Here is a 22,556-nt window from a genome sequence, read left to right as displayed (position 1 = left end):
CACACTAACAGCTGGGCTGCCGGTGTCAAAACCCAAAATAGAAGGAAGTCGGAAATCGTAATCCGAGTTGGCTCACATTTACAATATACACACACGAGACACACATATTAAACACATACACACATTATGACTACACTGAGGCCTTTCACCTGCGACGATCTTTTTAAATTCAATAATGTGTAAGTTGAATCTAAATAAAGGACTAATTTCTCACATAATTTCTAATACAGCAACTTTGACCCACTTACGGAAACCTATGGACTATCCTTCTATACGCATTATCTGGCAAAATGGCCAGAATATTTCCAACTTGCCGAGTCGCCAAGCGGCCAGATAATGGGCTATAGTAAGTCAACAAGTTGAAGAGAAAAAGCAACTTCAAACTAAGCAATTTGTATTCACAGTCATGGGTAAAGTGGAGGGTCTTTCCGATAATTGGCATGGACATGTTACGGCTCTGACTGTATCGCCTGACTACCGACGCCTGGGACTGGCAGCCTTGCTAATGAACTTTCTGGAGGATGTATCCGAAAAGAAGCGGGCCTACTTTGTAGATCTTTTTGTAAGAAAAAGCAATCAGGTGGCGATCAATATGTACAAGAATTTGGGCTATATTATATATCGAACTATACTCGAGTATTATTCGGGCGATCAGGATGAAGATGCATATGGTGATTGGAGCCAATAGTTTTGTTGAATTTGATGATAATTTGATTTCTCTTATTTTCTCTTTTTATTCAGATATGCGAAAGGCTATGTCGCGGGATGTCAATAAGAAATCGGTTATACCATATACGCAGCCAGTACGATTGGAAGATATAGATATGAATTGATATCAACCCACCTCTGCCCGCATTCGCATTTATGTCTAAATAACCAAAACAAATCCAAATCTCGATTTCGGAGCGATGACCGACCGTATTCCATATCAATAACCTTACAACTTAACACACACCCACACACACACACACATACACAACCACTTTGTGAATGCGGAAGACCAACGTCAGTCCTTTAGTTCATTTCCTTTCTTAGATTTCTTTTTTCTGTTCTTTTTTTTTAAAGCTAATTACTACATGAAGTTTTTTGTAGCTAATTCACAGTATTCCAAATTGAACCAGTGGTAACATTTAAACTAAATTTTTTTGTTGGCTAACATTAGAATATCAAATTGAGATTGGAACATCTCTCCCAACCCCCTTGACCTCGAACTCAAAACCTGTTAAAATTGGCTTTAAATTACGTTATTTTAATTTTGTTGCTGTGGCTGTTCCGTAAATTGATTAATATTTATATATATATATATATATATCCTCTAATTCATTTGGATATTTCAAAACTTTTTTCGAAAAGTCGATGCGTAAATAACTCATCAGTTTGCAAGGTAAATAACTTAATTCTAAGCACTATATAAAGAAGTAACTAACCAACAGAAATCATATTCATTAACTGAATCGGAGTGAATGGTCTCCTATTAAATTAATATTGCAAATTTCTTACAGGTAACCATGCGCGAATTGCGAAGAGAATTGAGACACGAACAGCAGAAAGTTCAGCAAAATCTATAACCTTTTGGAAATAAACGCCACAACATCGTTTTAGAAATTTAATTACAAATGTCTGTTTATTTTGTATCTCTAAACTGGCATTGGAAGGTGTGGCTTTAAACGTTCGTGTTTGTTTAGCTGTTTCTTTTGTTTTGTTTAAAGATAAGTGTAGTCAAAAAGGCGTTTCATTTTTTCATCATTTTGCATGTATTTTGTAAAACTTTCTTTCCCCTATCCGCCGTTGTCACCGCTTTATCCGCCGAGGCGGTTAGGGTTGGTGGGAATGAGAGAGATTTTAAAACATTTACCAAAAGTATAAGCCAGCTAATTGAATGATTTCAAAAAAAAAAAAAAAATGAGATTGTGGAACGTTGTGGAACACGAAAGCGCAGTACAAAACAAAACAAAAATATCAAAGGAAAGAAAAAGGAATGGCGGGAAACAATTATTTAATTAATTAATAATAATGTAGACGATAGAATTGCCCTGACTGCTGCCTGGTTGCCTTCCCCAAAACTGCTCTCTCTCTCTCTCTTTACCTCCGCCACCTCACCTTAATCGTGGCCAGCATCTGATTCTCTGATCCTTGGCCTAGTTGTTTTACAGGCGTCCATAGTGCACCTGGCTGGGCTTGCGATCCGTAAAGAAGTTGCGCAGTATTATTATCAGGGCCACACCAATAAGCACCATAGACGCCGTCTCTAGTGTTGACCAAATCATCACACGATGGTTCAGTTCATCTGCCCGTTTGCGTCCCTGCGCCTCACGCAACCGATGATGCGTCTGGGCATCGAGTATATCATTGAGGCTCTTGTGTATAGCCTGCGATGATGTCTCCATTTGTGTCAACACAGTGGCGTGCTCGTCGACACCGGGCAAGGCCGGCTCCTCGCCCACTTGGAAGTCCACGTAGACGATTTTGTGGGAGAAGGCCGAAAATTGATTGCCAAAGCAGGCTGTATAAACGCCCGATGTCTCTGCCACAAATTGGTAACTGTCAAAGGTGGAACGCTTTTGTTCGTAGATGATTTTGCCCTGAGGATCCTTCAATGTGACATCAACATCCAGTTGACCACCGGCAGACACTTGAAATTCAAAGTAGGCGCTGGTATTGCGCTTAATCTCCTCATAAAAACAATCTTCCGCATTGTCGGCCAAGTCAAAGGTGAACTCCACTCCACTAACGCACTGCATCTGCATTAGAGCTGCAATGCCGGCCACTAGGGTTAACATCCACAGTTTTGTTGAATTCTGTCGGCTGGTGGCGGCGTTCATGGTGGTTCTGTGGCAATTGCTTAGCATTTTGTTGGCTATTTGTCTTTGCTTCCGCTTTACTGCTATCGTTTTATTACTAATTGGTAGGCTGCTAAGTGGTTGTCGTTCTACTGGACGTGGTTCTAGGTCGTTTACGTGTGCTGCCACGCAGCAGCTGGTTCTGGCGATGATCCACGGATTCCCTCTCAGCTGTCTGACTCTGCTTCTGCGTCGCTCCTCAACTGTGTATACAAACGATGCGTTAGGCAAGAATGAACACGCGTATTATTTAAATTTGCACTTGCTGCTTACCTATTTGTTGCTAATTTAGCTTTTTTTTTCCTTTTTTTGGTTTTAGTTCTAGCTTATAGAATCGGAATTCCACATACACATACGCTAAGCATACGTGTGTTTGTACCGGCAGTGTGGCCAGGCGATGCGCGGAAGTTTGGTCACACTAAATAGTGGCAAACCAAAATAGGGGCGCAAAAATGCAAAAACCAAATATGGCGCGTAACAATATTCAAAAAAATTATTTTGAAACTTAATGACAATGGAAAAGTTCATACAAATGGAAGGAATTCTTTTAAAATCTTTTTATTTTCTAATATGACTACCGTATTGACTTTTAAATCTTGTCTAGTTTTCTTTTTACTTTTCGCATTTTCTTTCCTATATTAAAGCAGTAAAATCGAAATTCCAAAATTCCATTCGTTTCCCACAGTCGGTGGTCACAGCTGGGCCGACGCGAAGAAAGACATACGCAAATTTTAAATTAACTATGTTATTAAGCTTAATGCTGCATAGATATTCAGTTAACGGAAAATATACCTCCACCATGGACTGGAGTGAGCCACCAATGGATCTATACAATGACGAGTCGCTTATGCTGATCCTTGGACTTTCGGTGTGCACACAATTAGTGCTTATGGTATATATAACGATGACCCTAACCCACTCGAATGCTTTGCGCCGAAAGCAATATAACGAAATGAAGCGGCGGCATTATGGCAATTTTATATTTCGTCGTCTTTTGGCCCAACTGGATCAAGCATGGATGTCTTCTTCGCGTTGTGCGGACCTAGATGCTTGTCGGTTGGCTCAGTGCCAGGCACTGGATGCAATTCATTTGTTTCGCCACAGTGCAATACAATTGCTATATCCGGAATTTGAGATGCACTCAGAGCAGGCTAGCGATGCATATTGGGTACTCAACGAGCAGGAACTGGAGCTATCGACTGCCGGATATGCCTTTGCCGATATTAGTGTGGAAGTAACGGATGATTTGTTAGTGCATCTAGTGCATCCGGAGCGAACCGATGGGGCTTATTAATGAGCTCAAATGATTGGGATAATGGATTTCTGATGATAATGATTTTCAATCTATTATATTTTTGTTTCTTTTTCCTTTTTTTTTTTAAATAGACTCTTAGATTACATACAAACATTTGTAAAGAGGTGTCAAACAATGCTGTTTCATCACTTCTATATATGTACATAAGTCTATGTATGTATATATATATTTATCGTAAGTATATAGTAATGATAGAAATTTACATACGCCTACATATGTACATGCATATGCAAACGCAGCAGAAGAAAAAAAAACAAACACAATTAGAATACTAAATTAAAGAGTAGAAATCAACACTAGACGTTTAGCTAGTTAACCGGAACATTACTTCTTGAAGCATATTTTGAGGATCCGGATAACAGGCGCCTCGAACAGCGCCGATATAACAAATGCCGAACTGAACGATACGACAGCATTGCCCAGAAACATGGTCAATATCATGGGATTATTCAGATGGACTGTGCCACTCATATGCGATGAGCAAATAAACATTATAATCGGATGGATTAGATAAGCGCAATATGTGAGTCGGGATAATGGCCAGAGTACACGATACGAGAGTATGGCATTCACTGTGGGTGCCAAGCCCCAGCAACAGGATAGAACAATCCAGATAAGGCCACAACCGAAAGCGGTGTGACCCACACCCACATAGAAAGCCGTATTAACCGTACTCAGTTGGCCCTCCCAAACGCCAAAGACGACAATTAACAGGAGACCCAAACTGCCCGACCAGAGCAACAGATTCGACCTTCTTGATATTTGAGGTGGTGTCTTTACCTTATATAGCACATAGCCAGCAAACATACCTGCAAATATATGATTTATAATGATAAACACGTGGAAGTAACATAAGTTCAAGTTCCCCATACTTACCCACTATATAGGAGCCTACACGCTGCCAAGGCTTATCATATAGAAAATCGAATGATTCAAACGGTAGCGCCACCTTATGAGTATACTCATGTTGTATGGATAAAACGCCGGCAATGCTCCATGAGCTAAGCAAAAACACTATCAATGTCAGAACCGTAGCCTTAAAATATCTGAAAAGGCAAGAGGGGCTTTAGAAATTGATCCCACTGATCGTGTCAGATGATAATTCTACTCACTTTCTGGCAAACGCCAGGAGTAGAGCGGCCATCACATAGAACTGCATATCATTGGCCATATACCAGCTCCACATCATGCACATTTCGCGTTGCGGATAGAAATTGTTAATATACAAAATATTGCGCCACCAATAGATGCGGCAATTGTTTGGCTCAATTTTTGCCGGCTGAAATACAGATGAATCCAGGCCTTGTCTATTGAAAAATTGGGTGTTAAGATTAAGATTTTAAGAATTTGGAGCCAGTTTGTTAGACTAACTTACCTCACGGCCAGGTCATTGAAAAAGACCACAAAGAGGTAGACAGGAGTTAGACGTAAATAACGATAAAATAACATCATTAATGTATCCGCACAACTTCGCTTTATGAATGAACATGTCTCTGTGGGATACTTGCGATCCTGCTTGAGGTAGAGCAAAGTGACCAATAGGCCGCTAATAAAGAAGAATGAGTCCACCGAGAAGGTGGCATTACCAATGATTTGATACCACACAGAACGTTCTGTGATCACACGTTCAAACTGTGCAAAATAAAAAACGAGATTAGAGATTATCGAGTGAAATCGGATTTTTTTAGTAGCACATTTAAACACTTACTTTATTTTCGCCAATGGCAAACAATTGTAGATATGTGTGCACCATCATGGTCCATAATACAGAAAAAACCCGTAGACCATGCAGACAAGATGTGTGACTCTACAATATTAGAATCACTAATTACTATGTAGTTCAAGGACTCTGATAGATCCTTCACTTACCTCCTTGGTGCGATCAATGTTTAAAATGGCCTTTGCATTGGTCTGCAATGCAAAGCACAGCAAAAGCTGCTGATGAAGAGCTATGATGTGAAAACAGGAGATCACAGATCACTCAAAATGACATGGAAAATAGTCATTAATATGGATTTGGACTTACCCACAGGTTGCTCAGCCTCATATGTTCCGGCCACGCCGGTACAACTACCCGTTTCCACTTGATAGTCTGCCATCTCAGTCTTTTCAATGCTGCTTCCCGATGCTGGAGTTGCCATTGATGTCGCTGCTGGTGGCAAACCCATGGGCATTACTGTCAATACCTCACCGTCGGATGGCGCAATACCTTGGCTAATGGCACTTCCATTATCTCCTATCTGTCGCTGTCGATTCCCATTTACATCCACATCTGGTGCATGATCTGTGCCATTAACAATGCCATTGCTACCCAATGGACGCATTTGGAAGAGTTCAAAGGGTTTGCCATAGTAACCATTCGAACCATTTGAGGCTGCATCACACTTGGCACTGATTGCCGGTATAGTTCCAATTACCAGACGACGCTCATCAATCCTCATTTGATAGTAGGTGGCCACAATTACCACCATCAGCAGGGTGAGCAGAAAGCTACTACAGGAGATTTAGGCAAGATCTCAGTCAATTTATATCCCTTTACGCCCCCTTACGCCCTCGGCATACTTACATAAACATTTGAAACTTGAGCTGACGCCAATGACTATAGACACCCGGCACAGTGCGCACATGAAGGACCTGCAACGGTGGCTGTTGCACTGAAGCATTGTGTGCCCCCAACACGGTCAGCATACGTGCATAGGGATCCAGTGAGAGAATCGATTGTACATCATGGGCCGAGCAAGATTTCGGCAAACACTCACCCAGACTCAGCAGAAGCTAATTGATCAGTTTCAGTGCATTTCATTCTGATTCAAAGGCAAACTATTGATATAGAACTCACCGATCTGTTCAATCTGGGCAAATGCAAAGCAATATCCGCCACATAGAATTCCAAATCGAAATGCTTACGCTCTTCATTGGACTCCTGACGATTGACCTCATAGCAGAAACCCAATTGACCCAACCACTTATCATTGCCAAACAAAAGCTGCCCGCGATAGCGTCCCGAGGCATCATAGGCTGTGAAGGATATTTCGATAAACCGTTGAGGATAAAATGACTTTTTCTTTCTTACCTTTTTGCGCCCACTCGTAGCTGGAATGCAATGCTGTGAGATACGCCTGCATCTCGAGTCCACATCCTGTCCGCACATTGGTCCGAATTTCCGAGACTTGCCAATAGAAGTGATCGTACAGATTGGTGACTATCTGGAAATAGTTTGCCGATCCGTATAGACTATCGGCCATGCTATTGCTGGCATTCGTTGTGGAATTCCCGCCCAGATAGCGACTGATACTGTTTATGGTGCTGCCCAGTGTCTTGAGTTGAGTATCATCGTCAGGTTGTTTGAGCAGTTCGCGTCCCTTCTTGGCCGTGCTAGCTGGTTTGCTACGCAAGATCTTGAGTATATGAGTGCCAGATGTAGTTGTTCCTATGGGGGTCATTGGGCTGGTCGGACTGGTCGTATTGCTATCGGCCATTGGAGTGGTTGTTGCCGGCGAAGTGGCTGTGGTCGGTTCTGTGGAACCGCCACTCGTCAATTCGGCAATTTCCACATCAACCGTATCATTGCCATCCGGATTATGAGGTCGATAGGAGAACTCTGAGTCATCACTCTCGGCACCATCGGCATTGCCGTCACCATTGGCCAGCACATGCTGCTCCTGCTCGGCACTGCTGAGATCACCCTTTTTGATCACCTCATGCTCCAGATCCTCTAGATCACCCAAATTGAAATCAAATGTGACTGGATGGAGTTCATATTCTTTGAGCGGATGTGGTTTAATATACTCAATGCGTGGCAAGATCTTTTCCAATGGTATGTAGGGTTTCTTTTTAAATGGCTTTAGTGGCAAAACTTCATGAGTGTTTAAGCTAATCGTTGACTGATCCTCGCTATTAACCTCATGTAGTATGGTTATATTATCACGGCGATATTCCAATGCCTTTGCATCCGTTTGATTTGCAGCAATATTGATTACAATTTCATTAAAACACAACCATGTGACTAGCACAATAATCACATATCGATTGATATACCTGGACATATTTGATTACGTATACGCCCCTAGTGCTGCTGCTGCTGCTGCTGCTGATAATGCTGCTGCTTCTGCTTCTACTGTTGATTATGATTAGCGTTTCTATATACTATTAATTGCTCTTGACTGTTGGCAATTGAAACTGTCATGGTCGCCATGTGAAAGGGTCCTCTGTGCCTCGATACAGGATCAGGATGCCACAATCGTCATGCGCACAGCGTTGTTGGGGAGCAAAACCAAAAAAAAAACAAAAAATTGTTCCTGTGCAAAAAAAGGTGTCAGCTTGAGTGGATTGAACTTTGCATTTGGTCAATGGATAAAACTGTCATCTCATTTCTTGTTTATGATTCAATTTTCATTTATGGATTTTGATTTCTTTGAGTTTTTTTTTTTCACATTTTCATTTTCATCGTTTTTAGCTTTTTGCATTTTATTTGTTTTGGCTATTTGCCCATTTGGCTTTTCTTGCAAACTGTGAAAGCAGCAAGAGGAAAATTGCAAAATTTCCTGGTGAAACTTGTTTAACTTGTTGTGTATAGCACCAGCAACCATCAACTTATCTATCTATCCGCCTTCCACCAATGGTGGATGCCTATGAGATGATGCTGGTGGTGGTTACCTCGGCCTCGGCTACTACTACTACTACTACTACTACTACTACTACTGCCTGCTGCAGCTACTGCTGGAAAATGCCGAAGAGTTGCAGTTGTTGTTGTTGCTATTATATAACTTCCGCGTCTCGTTCATCAGCGATTTGTAATGGTGTGGCAATGACTATGATGCCAGCAGCTAAAAAAAAAAGTGATGCTGTTGATCTTCAATGACTCCTGAACACCTGATGATTGTAAGGATCCAAATTTTTGGTTATGGCATGGCTTTAAACTTTATTCTTTATAATTATGATTATGCTGCAACAATTTTTAACATAATTACTTGACAATTTGTTGTCAATTTCCTTTCACCATGTAAATACAAATTACGAACTAATTGCTTGTTGGCCAAAATTTTTCACATATTCATTTAACGATTTCACAATTTCACAAGTTTTGGAGTCTGCGTTAGTTTACTTTTTGTCATTTAATGATAGGTAATTTTCATTTACTAATTTCCTTAAGTTTTCTGTGTAGATTTTCTGCTTCTAATATTAGTTGGAAAAAAATATGCACAACGTTTTCAGTTTTACACTCGAGAGCGATGAAAGTAAAACTAAAGCGGTGAAGGGCGCCTTTCGCACTACCACTTGATTGGCTAAAAACAAAGTTACACTTTTGACTAGTTTTGACCAAGAGTTTAACATATAACAATCTCAACAAAAACAACAACAACAACAACAACAATAACATTAGCAGCAACAGCAACAAAGAAACAAATAAACACACACTTGATTACAACATTAGAGCCAAACACTTGGGTGGTAATTGGGTGGGTAAACACAAATTGTATGTAATACCATACAATCTAAGAAAAAATTTAAGAAAAAAATCCAAAAAAAAAAAAAAAAACAAAGTGAAAGAAAAGCAAATTGTCTACAAAAGACACAAACACTAACTTTAAATATATATATATTGTGTTTTTTTAGTTTGTTTTGCTATATTTCGGTTTGTTTCGGTTATGTACAGCTGGACACATCCACGGCGGCAGCAACAACCGATGCAATGAAAGTAAAAACCACAACTGATCAAGCGCCAAGCTCCGATGGAGCTCTAGAAGGCAATGCACCAGCGTCAGCACCACCAAGCCGAACCAAACGGACCCCAAAAAACTTGTGCCGATGGCAAGAGGCAAAGCCACCAAGTCACAGGCAGTAACCGAGATTCAGAGAGACGCAGTGCTGCACACACAAACAAACCAAGAGGCATACAGGCAGACAGACAGACAGATAGACAAACAAACAAACAAGCACGCAACAAACCCAGTGAGATTGCTGAATGGTGGCCATCGGGATGTGGGAATGTGCAGATTGGGAGTGTCGACGGAGGAGTTGCAATAACGCAAACAAGTGGAAAGCATAATATACGCTAAAAACCTGGCAACTGCCAACTGACAAACTAACAAACTGTAAATGCAACTGAGGTGGAGACTGCAAATCGAACGAATGCATTTTATGATCAATTTTCACACTACTTACAGAAAGGAGAGCGACAAAACCGACTGAGAGAGAGCGAGAGAGAGAGATAGAGAGAGGGGTAGCAACAGGCAGAGAGACACGAAAGGAAAGGAGGAGTTGCAGTGCAGTGGAGTGGAGTGGACTGACCACATGTCCACTGTCCAAACGACAGAACTTGCTTCAACAACAATAAAAAAGAAACAAAATATATATATACTTGCAAAAATGTCGCAATGATCCAAGACTGGATTTGGCTTTCCACAATGAAAGTGATTCAGGCATAATATGTGTATGTGTGTGTGTGTGTGTGTGTGTGTGTGTATGTGCGTGTGCATGTTTGGTGGACAACCTCCTTCATTCAATGGGATGAAAATGTGCCCACATTCTATTTGCTTCATATTCAAATTACTCGCCTCACTTGGACTTTGGCCCACACAGTTGTCGCAATTAAATTGTATCCTTTCAAGAGAAACTTTGGCCAATATTTATAGAAAGTGATTTCGTACATTTTAAGTTTCTTAGTTTTTATTTTGTACGATTTTTATTTGCTGCAATTGCTGTCTAAGCTGTCCAATGCAACCGACCTCAGATTTACAATGGGCACTCTGGTCATGGGCGTTGTGCATGCTTCTATGCAGGGGGTTCCTTCACAAAAGGTACTAATTTAATGTAGATTAATAACTTGAAGCTTATAATCTGTTGAAATATACCTATAGATTTTCACTATGATTCCCTCCTGAAGGACACACCTCTGCTTCGGCACGAGCCGCCGTTTCGGTGACTGGGCACACGCCTGAATATTGAGCCTGCTGCTGCTGCTCGTTACCTGAGTCTCTCTCCCTCACTCTCGGTTCAAATTGGAATTGGGTAAACCAACGTACCATGGGATGATGCAATTTTTGGCAGACACTCTAGTCAATTGTTACGACAATAGCCAATACCAGTGGGTTGGTAAAACTGTAAGAAAAACCCAACACAAAACTAATAACTAAATAAAAACAAATTGTTGGCGCAATTGCATAGCAATGTACTTACCCGAACGATATATGTATCAGGTTTTTAGGAAATCTGACATGATTTATATTTTTTCCTTTTCTATAATTTGAAATATATAACATGAGTTTTTTGTTTGCATTTGTTATTATTATTCAGTTTCTTTAATATTTATTGCAGAATTTGCAGCTGTTTTAAAATTTATATTGCCTGACACAGGGGGCTAGCCCCTAATTACTGGCAATACTTATTTATAAAATTCACATTGAAAATCAGGTTTGATTTATTTTAATATATGTAAATTAAAATATCATATCACTTGACAATAAAGAAGCAAAGACATAAATTCTTAAATTCGTACAAAAATTAGCTGAATTATGTTTTATGATTTTAGTCATTTTCATTAGAAAAAAACCTACATCTCAATGAAATCTTATTCGTTTGATTTTAAAATGCCATCAACCACTTTGATATTTAAAGATATTAACTTCGATGCGATTTTAAATATATAATGAAGAATTATGATGATTCTTTACGAAAATTGGTCAAAATTTATGTTTTAGGGTTTTAATGAAAGTTAAAAGTAAGTAAGAACTTTTAAAACTGCTCATGATAAAGGGTTCTCTCCTGAAAGGAGAACGGTAAGCCTAAAAGTATGCAGAAGTATTGAAATTTCTGTCCACAGCCCGCAGAAAGGTGTCACAATTGTAATAGAAAATATAATTACTTAAATATATTTTTTAGGTTTGATTGCAGAAATTTAAATATAAAAAAAAAGTTACCCTTTTTGCCTAACTCCATATGTTACATAACTTATGATTGCAATTTTCTCTTTAACTTTTATTTTACAGACAAATACTGATAGAGGTGTATACGAACATATTCAAACAACATTGCTCATTCAAGAATAAAAAGGGGTATTTGATATACTTTTTTAATGGAGATGAAATTATGCTAACATTTCCCCGTTTGTAGGCCATTTGTGCAGTCAAATCATTCAAAAAGTTACCCCGACATCAGCAACATCATCACCATCATCATCATTTTCAACATCAACATAGACATTTAGCATGCAGCACGCCAAACATTTAAAAATGATGACAAATTCCCACTGATCTTCATTTGGCATTGGCATCGGTCTGGCGAATTACTTATTATTGTATCGTTTTAGCGCCTAACGACTCTGACTAACGGTATCCAGAGACAGTCATTAGCCATCACAGAACACGGAGGACGAGTGACCGCGGAAAGTAATGGCAATCATCATCAAGCCGAAACATTGGCAAAACTAAATATATATACATAATAGAATAGTTGTTGCTGCTGCTGATGTTGTTGTTGTTGTTTTATACACATACATAGCTATGTAAGAACAGTGCGAAATATAATCACCTATCTTAATGACGAAATATTTTGATTTCATCAAGGGAGAGAGATGGAGAGACACCAAAGACAATAAAGCAGCGTGGCAAAACGCGACGACAAACAACAGCAGAGACAATAGAATGGCAAAAATTAGTTGAAAGAGTCAGGTTACCAGGTCAATGTTTGTGGCATTAAATGAGTTACATTTTTTTTTGTTCCGCAGCTGAAGATGATGAAGGTAAGATCAACAGAGCAAGTTTTTAGGCTACAAACGAAAAGGAAGGATGGAGAGTGGAGAGGGAATAAAATTTAATTTTGTATAAGGACTAACTGTTATGCTGCATGCATAGAATATCGTTAATATTATTTTAAACCAACATTAACCAAGTGGATCATCATTATAATTTCTAGAAAATTTCACATTAAACCTTTAAAACCGGACAGGGAAATGGCATAACGAATGTACCAAATGGCCAAATGGAAAGCTCCAAGATAGCATAAGGGGAACAAGAATTGCAAAACGGAAAAACCAACGGGCTTCAGTGTGTGTGTGTGTGTGTGCCTTGCGCCTGCCTGACTGACTGACTGACTGCCTGCCTGCCTCCCGAAGAGAACTAAACTGTACTCAACTTAAGTTAACAATTGGTCATTTGCATTTTCCCATGCCCATGATGAATCCCAGAAATCTGTTGAAAACCAAACAACTTGCCTTCTTAACTTTGTTCAAACATTGATGTAAAGGTCAATTCGTCAATGGTAACTTGGCTTTTATGGCAAATGTAACGGTTACATTTTACCTCTACATTGTTTTGACCAAACAAATGAACCTACATACATATACATCCAGTGGTGGATTTAAAGCAATTAAAGGGCGTTTGCCTTCAGCTGCCCCCAGATAACATTTGATTAATTTGTTACCCGAAATTTTCTTGAAGTCTGACTCCCAGATTTAGCTTCATTTAGTTGTGATTCTCAACTAGTTTTAAACCAAAAACCCAAAAAATATGGAATTCTGTGACAAAAATCTTTATAGTATAGAAAAATGCTATTTTATTGATTATTCATCTATTATATATTTAAAGAGCCCCAGCCTCCTACGATCGCTGTAGTCCGCTTCTGGTCAATGCCTAGTGCATATGTGTGATTTTTCGATAGATACATTGGAGGATAATGAACACGATAATGATGATATGGTGGTGGTCCAGCTGTGCCACACAATTCTTCATTCTTCATTCCTGTATGGTGCATACAATTAGTGATGCAATTGAAACCGATGATGCATTTTGGAGAGACTGATGCAGGGATTGAAAATGAGGAGGAGGAAAAAGATGAAGAAGGTGAACGTTAACAAAGGAATGGGGAGGGCAGGTGTTTTACTGCTGATGCTGGTGCTGTGAGATTTATGGCCATAAACAAATACTGAATTATGGATTTTCAATTCGGTATGGGTATAACAAACCAAAAAAATAAAGAAGATTATGCCTTTAGGTAGGCACGTTTTCAAGTAATGGGTACTGAAAGAGTCGTTGACATATTGATAGAAATTTTATGGTTACACTCTCCAGAATGAAATTGATTTATTAGACTCCCTGCATTAAGCTAATACGAATCATTAGCGATTGCTTGCAATGAATTATGAATATTTGGTCTATTCAATATTATAATTTCTCTTCAAAAAAATGAATCTATGCCAAGGTTGTCTAGAAATCTTTGAAATGCCGAAATTACAAACGCTTTCACCAAGTTCAGACTGAATTTCTAATATGATGCATTTCATTTGCTACCTTTAAAATGCTTATGAACACAATTTGCAATGATTGCTTTAATGCCGATTTCCCTCAATCAATTTGTAGAATGTTTAAATCTATTTTTTGAGGCAAATTCACAGACACACACACACACACACACACACATACACATAGATACAGACTTAATATACTAACGGCCATTCAATATACGCTATGATTTGTCTATTTGTGGTATATCTATCTATAATATGTGAAAGAGTTTCAGATATTCATCTCGACGAGCAGGTTGTCTGAGTATTTTTTTGTAGGTCATTAAACTGGTGAATTTTTTCGTTTTTTTTTTTTTATAAAATGAATTGCTCTCTTTTAATATATATAATTATTGGCCTGAAGATGATGTTTCTATCGAAAAATGGAAAGCTTCTACCAGCAACAACAACAACAGCAGCAACAACAAAATGCAACCGAGGGCTATATGGTGCGATGCCGATCTTGATGCAATTATGCGAAGCGGCGAAGAGTCAGCGTTTCTGTTCAAATTTAGCTTCTCTACCTATGGGCCATAAAGACATAATTGGCTTGTCTTGGAAGAAGAAACTTCGGCTAAACAGAAGGCAAACATCCAACAAAACCAAACAAAACCAAACAAAACACACAAAAAAAAGAATAATAATAATTTAATTTCCAAATAAAACGAGCGCTTCAAATTCTGGGCTCTGGTATTTATCTTTGTTTGACCTTTTTGCCTCTTTATTTTGTTTTTGGTATCTTGGTTAAATGGGTCATTCGTCAAGGTAACTTTCATTTGGTCTGGAAACGAACTCAACGAATGTGGCCGGAGAGCAAGCACTTAATCATAATTTCATTCTTGCGTTTTGTTCTTGTCATTGTTGCCGTTTTCTACGGGTTGTTAAGACCAAGAATCCACTTACTAACAAGCCGCCCATACAACAGGGCTGGATTCGTTTCAAACCAATATGATATTACCAACCTGATCCAAACAACCGAATTCCGTTCCTGGCCAAGTCAGTGGAGCATTTAGAAAGAAAACGGAAAACCTTAGAAAATTTCTTGACTACTAATTGAGGTCTTCTATTCTGTTTTTGGGATGCTGCAAGCAAGCAGCAGGTTGAGGTGAGCCAGTGAGCTGAGTGATCTTGTCAAGGATACATACGTACATATGCATAGGGAGGGGGGGGGGAGATGTTAGCCAAGATTAAAACGGTACACAAAAACTTGAGTTTTGCAGCTTTGGGGTTGTGGGGCCAGTGGTATCCACTTGCCATCAGCCATTGAAGCCCAGAAGGGGTCAATGCTAATTTCAACCTTTTGACAACTCAACTCGAATCTATGTGGCCTCCAACTCAAACTCTTACTCCTTGGCCGCGGTCGCAGTCGCAGTCGCGGTCGCAATCTCTGGGCTCAACTCAATTTGCGTTGAGTGTGGAAATTGCACTTGGAGGCCATTCTTTTGTGTTGTTGTTGTTGTGGCTGCGAATCACTTTCTTGCTTTAAGATTGTAATTTGCCCCTTAATTGAATTTTCGTGCTGGTCAAAGCCAGAGCCGGAGACGGAGTCGAACCCAATGCCTATGGCATGGCCAAAAGGCTTACCGACATCGTCGTCGTCGTCGTCGTCTTCTTCATCGTCCCATAATCGAAAGCCATCAACGTTGAGCTTTAATGAGGCTGGAACTGCCAAGCGGCCTGGCCAGATCCGTCAGCGTTGACATATCTGTCAGTGGTTGCCCCACGCCCGAACCACATTTCCCCTCATCTATTTCAATATGCTCTTCATTGAGATAGTGTGTGTGTGTGTGTGTGTGTACTTGTGGCGGCAGCTTCTTAAAGATTGGGTTATTAGATGCCTCAAGATCCTAACATAGAGTTAAGGGCAATTGTTGCTTTTTCCTGTCATCAAATGAGTTTCCTGATTCATCATAGATATGCTAATTTCTTAGGTTAACTAACTAGCAGTTAGCCCTCCCTTGGAGTGGAGCACAAAGTAGTTAGGGTATCAAGCTGTCGTTGAGAAATTTTAGCCAACAGAGTTTTTGTATTTCTTCTTGGCATTCCGCTTGGAAGTGTAAAATATTGTATAACCAGCAAATATAATAGTATTGTGTATCTGTGGCCAATTTGGTATATCTAAATGGCTAAATTGGCAAACTAAAATACATTTTGAGATTAAGAACATTATTCGCTTGCTTTTCTTGAGTGTAATGGCCATTATGTCAGGCACTTTTGGCTTTAAGCTTAACCATTTCACAGACCAAGAAGAAATTCAATTACATAGTCACCTAAATTAATGAAATCTAATCCAATCCAATGCAATCCAATCCATTTCTATGGTCTTAAGGCAAAAATCTACACCTAAATTGCAGTTTACACATGATTTCATGTTTATTGCCCCTAAGGACACTTGTCCCCATTGATTCACCTGTCGATCTGGCTATATAACAGAATGGCAAAAACCCTGTCTGCCTTTTTTTTGTTGACAACCAATAAAAATAAGGGCAATGCCTAGGGCTAAAGCTGCTAAGAGCCCTGTCAGTGAATAAGAAGATTCATGAGTTGATCCTTTTGTTGATTGCCTGCTTTCGACACGCTGCCAAGTGGCCAGTCAGCCAGCCCACAACACACACACACACACACACACACACACTATCTGCTCACCATCCGTTTTGGGCCCCAACATGTTAATCATTTCGCGCGTCAGGCCATGTCAAATGGGGGGAAAAATAAAACCAGACCGTTTGTTGTTTGCTTAAGATCAGGACAACCAGCCAGAGCCAACAGACCGCAGCCCAACCCCAACTTCCAGCGTCATCTCCAACTCCATGCCTTCATTCTTCATTTGCGCCCCGGGGGCTTGTTACAAATTTTGATGGACGGCCGGTGGTTGGAATTGATTAGCTTTAATGGTGGCAAAGTTCTTTGCCTGCTCCTCAACTAGATGCAGATGCAGATGCGGATGGATATGCAGCTGAATATAGTATATTATATGTATATGTATGTATGTGTTTTTATATAGTATATATGTAGGTATTCCTAATGAAAATGTAAAGCAAGGCGTTGGAGCTTGAACAAAGAAGATGAGAAAATGAGGGCTAGCTTCAAAATCAATCAAATCAAATATCAAGACAGACATATAATTTTAACACTTGCCACAAAGAAGCCATGTAGCTTCATTATTATTATTTTCTGGTAGCCAGAATGAGTTCAAGGACTTTAACACCAAACGATGATGATAATAACTTTCTCAAGCAATCAAAAATGAAAGAATTTTGCGTTAGCCAAAAACACCCACCCACATGATGATGTGACAAGAGAGGAAATTCATTTAGCCAACCATGACCTGTCCAACTTGAAGTCATCTGCCATTTAACAACCTTTGGCTTCATCATCATCATCATCATCATCATCATGCCTTTTGCGGTTTTTGACTTTCACAATCAACAGAATTTGCCTAAAGCCCAATTTGAAGGCAATGTCTTGGCTCTGCCAGCTAGCTCTAGCTAACTCTAGCAGCCATTTTATGCTTCATTAAGCCAAAAAAAATTATATCTCATGGCTTTGACTTTGCAGATTGACAGACAACCCAAGCGAACCAACCGAACCAACCGAACCAAACCAAACCGACCAGCCAAACAACCAAACAACCAACCGACTGAACCATCTGCCAAGACTCTCTCAACAGCAAACAACTGGCATCAAAAGAAGGCGGTCAGGCGAGACTTTGGTGTTCCAGCACCTAAACCTTTAGATATTCAAGCTATTTTGCGTTATCTCTTTAGCATCTTTCCTCCACCTCCTCCTCCTGATCCATCTACTACTCCGCATGATCCTCATCATCATCATCATCATTATTATTGTCTGCCTCCTTGAACTGTGTTCAAGTGTTGATCAAATAGTTGATATCTTTTTTAATCGATTAGAAAAGATAATCCAGTGGAAATTGATTTCAATAAAAAACGAAAAAAAAACTCTGTATATGAAAAAGTTGCCAATATTTGTTTACAATAAAACGGAAACTTGAAAGTAATTCTGAGAAAACACAATTTCAAATCGTGTGATTTCTTGCTCGATTAAATCTGGGTTTTCGGTTCTGCTAAAACTATATTCAAAAATTCGGGAAACAAAGAGCCGAATTTGCAATCGATTTAGCATCGATAAAACATTAAGAGAAACTCAAGTGTGAAAAAAAGTAAACGTCAAACTCCATCTAGATATAAATTCTAGCCATATTTGTGGAGAAACCTCAGCAAGCAAAAATGCAACCCACATGTAAGCTAAGTTGCTTCCTAACCTATGAAATAAGATGCTGATGAAATTCTTTATATATATGTACATATACATAAGTAGGTAAATAAGCGCCCGCAGGAATATCAGTTCAGCTATTGTTAAAATGCTGGTTGAATTGCCCAGACAATGAGACAGTTAGTTGTGATTCATCCAACACCCGCATTTCACCAACAGAAAGACAGACAGACAGACAGACAAACAGATAGACTGACTGCATCCCATATCTATAGAGATCTTTCTGGTCGGACTTGAACACAAAAAGGAAAGGGAATCAATGCACAAAATGCAGACATTAAATGGTATAAGCTTTTGCTCTATCTGCTAACTGATTGATCAACTGATTCAAAGTGCGAAGTCAAATATCAACGAAGCGACAAATGAGCAGACGCAGATGCAGACACTAAGATATAGATGGCATAGCCATTGCGATCTATAAAGAGATAGATTGGTCTGCTTTGGTTATGGTATGGGAACTTTTAGTTCTAGCTGAAAGGCAATTGAAAAAAAAAAAAAAACGAAGACAACAAAAATATATTGCATAATGGAACCGCAAGCATTCCCATCTCGTCCACGCTCGAGTGTGCAAAATGATGATTTTTTGTCCCACCTCCCCCTTTCTCTCAAGTTAACCCGCTCCCCACCTGCATCCTTCTCTGATCATCTTCAGCTATCTGTTCTGTTCTGTTCTGTTCTGTTCTATTCTGTTTTGTGCTCTGTCGCTTCGGGAGAACTGCTTTGAGGTATTTCAATTTATTTCCATGTCCAAGTCCACGCTTGAACTGCAAATGCCAATGCCGATGCCAATGCAAATTACCAAAGAGTTCATCAAACTCTTAATGATGAGAGACACAACCAGACAGAGAAAAGGATAGCGAGAGAAAGAGAGAGGTTGAGTGAATGGAGAAATTGTGAGGACTACTACTGTTCAAAATTGACATCTCTACCGTCATCAGCACCTGTGCCTACCTACTTCTTGTTTCCCCGCCTCTACTTACCCCTTCTGGTATTGATATCGTTCCGGTTTTCTTATCTGGCTACTGAAGTAGCCTTAGAACACCTTTAAGGAAGTTAAGCAAAAAAAAAAAAAAGGGTGTCTCAGAGATTTAGATAACCAGGTGAAAGACAAGCTGATTGACTAGATTGCCTATGGCTACAGGTAGCCAAGTGGACTCAGGACAGAGACTCCTTACTATTTTCTTTAGCTGGCCAAGTTCTTTCTTCTTAATTTAAATGACGCAGATATCTAACAAAAATGAAAGTCAAGCATCACAATTCTCAGTACATATTTGGTTTTCGTTGTCTTGATCAAAAATGTCATCGATGACTTGTTCAAAGTTAATCAAAGTTTTGAGTTTCCTTGAAAACAAGTTTTAATTTTTTTTTTAGTTTTTGTCGCTATCGAGTTAAATGTAATTTCCCGTTTAGATTTCTTTTATGGAAAATGTGAAAACTTTACTTAGAATTTTCCAAATTTTAAGTCATCAAAATGCCCTCCATGATGGTGATAGAAACTGTTGCATAAGAGAATTGCAAGTTGCATGGTTAACTATTTGGAATGATTTCATCAGAGAGTGACAGAGAGATAAAGATAGTGAGTGAATGAGGGAGGGAGAGAGAGAACGGCATTCGTTACGCCTTCACAAAAAGACATCACCCTCTGCCCTCGTCAGCTTGGCTTTTTATACCATACACCCATAGGGTGAAATGGTATATTAAAGTCGCCAAAATGTATGTAACAGGCAGAAGGAAGCATCTCCGACCCCACAAAGTATATATATTCTTGATCAGTATCAACAACCGAGTCGATCTAGCCATGTCCGTCTGTCCGTCCGTCCGTCTGTCCGTCCGTCCGTCCGTCCGTCCGTCCGTCCGTCCGTCCGTCCGTCTGTCCGTATGAACACCTAGATCTCGGAGACTGTAAGAGCTAGAGTCACCAAATTTGGTATGTAGACTCGTGTAGTATGTAGAGTGATCAAGTTTATTTCAAATTTTTGCCACGCCCCTTTCCGCCCCCGCAATTTAAAAAAAGCGTTTATCTCAAAATCTATTCCAGCTAGAGACACCATATTTGGTATGTATATTCGCTTAGTAAATGCACACATTTTAAATGCATACAAATTTTGCCACGCCCTTCTCCGCCCCCGTAATTTGAAAAACTTGATTATCTCCCGTATTTTTTTACCGTATGCAATCAAATTTGGCACACTTAAATTTAATACTAATATCTAGCAAAATACCAAATTTGATTAAAATCGGACAAAAAACAGTCGAGTTATGCATATAAACGTTTTTACATAAGGCCGGAGTTGGCCGTTGGCTGGTGGGGGCGCTAGGGTGCTCGTATGATTGAGTGAGCGAGATACTAAGATATGCTTGTAAGAAGCATGTGAAAATGCATTTGTTTAATAAAGTTGAAATATTTGCTTTACTGATGTATGGTATACCTAAGTCGGCGAGACGACTTACTTACTTCATTTTTTTTATATCATTTTGTCCATGTAGTTTTGCTCCATTTCTGTCACGCTTGAAGACTGCAATTGAGCCAATTGAGACGATGCCTCAACTGTTGTGGCCTGTGTTGTTGTTGTTGCAAATGAAGATGCTGCCACACGTACATATATAGGAGGCAATCCAACTGGAGTTTCAACTAAAGTTTTCGGGGGCGTGCGAAGAGTGGCGCATTAGATACAAAAACAAAGAAGACAAAAGCACAACGAGATAATAATAATACACATAATATTAAAACGAGAACAACGACACTAAGCAGCCATGGCAAAGCGACAACAAAAACAAAAAAAGAAGTGAGTGGGTGGGTGAAAAGAGGGAGGAAGATTGGCAGTCCACCGCCCTACCACCAGACTCAGTTAGCTTTAGCTCCAAGGAGAACTACTAATTACGTGTGTAGCAGCAGCAGCAGCAACTCCAGCACGAGAGATGCGAATGGCAGTGGAATTGATGGAGTCGATGGTGGTTCCAGGAGGAGACGGGAGGGGATTGGGGTGACGTTGTGGCAGGCAGCCTTTACCACATTAGCAAGGGGGCGCATGCGCTTAGACTTTGGCTTTGCGTTTGTTAGCGGTGAATGGTAATTGCAAACCGTTAGAATGCGAGAGTGCATAATAAGAAGAGTAAGAGAGAGAAAGAGAGAGAGAGAGAGAGAGGGAGGGAAGGAAGATGGGAAGTTGGAGGCAAATGGATGAAGTTAGACCTGAGCCCTGGAACGTTAGCGTATTTGCTCCAATTCCGCTAGGCAAATGTGACACCTCATGCCTGCACATTTCTATCTTTGCACCATTCCCCAACCCCCCTGCTCACTACCCCACACACACACACACACACACATAAAAATCTCCTCCTCTCATTAGTGTGATCAACAATGATGACCCAGTTTATCGTGTACATAGTTAAAAACATAATAAAATCAGAGTGTAGGACAATTCTGGACGGGGATCTGGTTAGTGTTTTTTTTTTTTTCGTTTTGTTTTCTCCATCCCACAATCTTTTGTATTCTGCCAATAGTGAGAGCATTAAGAACAAAACTGTGTCAGTAGGAGCACATCCACATTGGAACTATGATCGCCTTTTGGGTGTCGATTCCATTGCCAAGACCAGCACCAATGTGTGTGTGTGTGTGAGAAGACCCACCAATTTGTGGTGTTTGCCATATTTAGTTACCAGCGACTTGCTGACTTGTCGAGTTGTCAACGCCTCGGGTTGAGGCAAATATGGACAAATTGCAAAAGAACTAACCCATTTTGGTTTGAATAAGTAAACTCTAATGGGGATGAGAGTGACATGATTGATGAGTGGCATTTGCCTCAAATGGCAAATGTGAACTAAACTTTAC

The 22,556-nt window shown here is 39.8% G+C and overlaps 4 protein-coding genes across 4 annotated transcripts; 2 read left to right on the top strand and 2 right to left on the bottom strand.

Moving 5' to 3' along the window:
- The first annotated feature begins 10 nt into the window (after nucleotides 1–10).
- Nucleotides 11–1,610, top strand: LOC6649188 (N-alpha-acetyltransferase 20). The gene is made up of 5 exons (XM_047011450.1): nucleotides 11–179; nucleotides 231–346; nucleotides 405–671; nucleotides 742–1,384; nucleotides 1,503–1,610. The coding sequence occupies exons 1-4, from the start codon at nucleotides 127–129 to the stop codon at nucleotides 831–833; spliced, it is 528 nt and encodes a 175-aa protein (XP_046867406.1). The 5' UTR covers nucleotides 11–126; the 3' UTR covers nucleotides 834–1,384; nucleotides 1,503–1,610.
- Nucleotides 1,606–3,218, bottom strand: LOC6649187 (transmembrane emp24 domain-containing protein 3). Its single transcript, XM_002071675.4, has 2 exons — nucleotides 3,114–3,218; nucleotides 1,606–3,043 (listed from the first exon to the last, which is right to left on the bottom strand). The coding sequence occupies exon 2, from the start codon at nucleotides 2,847–2,849 to the stop codon at nucleotides 2,148–2,150; it is 702 nt and encodes a 233-aa protein (XP_002071711.2). The 5' UTR covers nucleotides 2,850–3,043; nucleotides 3,114–3,218; the 3' UTR covers nucleotides 1,606–2,147.
- Nucleotides 3,219–3,427: 209 nt separating this feature from the next.
- LOC6649186 lies at nucleotides 3,428–4,248 on the top strand. The gene has a single exon (XM_002071674.3). It carries the CDS (start codon nucleotides 3,583–3,585, stop codon nucleotides 4,132–4,134), a length of 552 nt encoding a protein of 183 aa, XP_002071710.2. The 5' UTR covers nucleotides 3,428–3,582; the 3' UTR covers nucleotides 4,135–4,248.
- A 136-nt stretch (nucleotides 4,249–4,384) lies between these two features.
- LOC6649185 lies at nucleotides 4,385–8,249 on the bottom strand. The gene is made up of 10 exons (XM_047011300.1): nucleotides 7,229–8,249; nucleotides 6,995–7,173; nucleotides 6,722–6,930; nucleotides 6,182–6,648; nucleotides 6,025–6,104; nucleotides 5,864–5,962; nucleotides 5,531–5,787; nucleotides 5,268–5,462; nucleotides 5,032–5,201; nucleotides 4,385–4,964 (listed from the first exon to the last, which is right to left on the bottom strand). The coding sequence occupies exons 1-10, from the start codon at nucleotides 8,199–8,201 to the stop codon at nucleotides 4,480–4,482; spliced, it is 3,114 nt and encodes a 1,037-aa protein (XP_046867256.1). The 5' UTR covers nucleotides 8,202–8,249; the 3' UTR covers nucleotides 4,385–4,479.
- Between the last annotated feature and the right edge of the window lie 14,307 nt (nucleotides 8,250–22,556).

This window comes from Drosophila willistoni, assembly GCF_018902025.1.
Source record: "Drosophila willistoni isolate 14030-0811.24 chromosome XL unlocalized genomic scaffold, UCI_dwil_1.1 Seg141, whole genome shotgun sequence".
Classification (NCBI taxonomy): domain Eukaryota; kingdom Metazoa; phylum Arthropoda; class Insecta; order Diptera; family Drosophilidae; genus Drosophila; species Drosophila willistoni.
The sequence above is the reverse complement of the archived record's forward strand: the minus strand, read 5'-3'. Positions and strand labels throughout refer to the sequence as shown.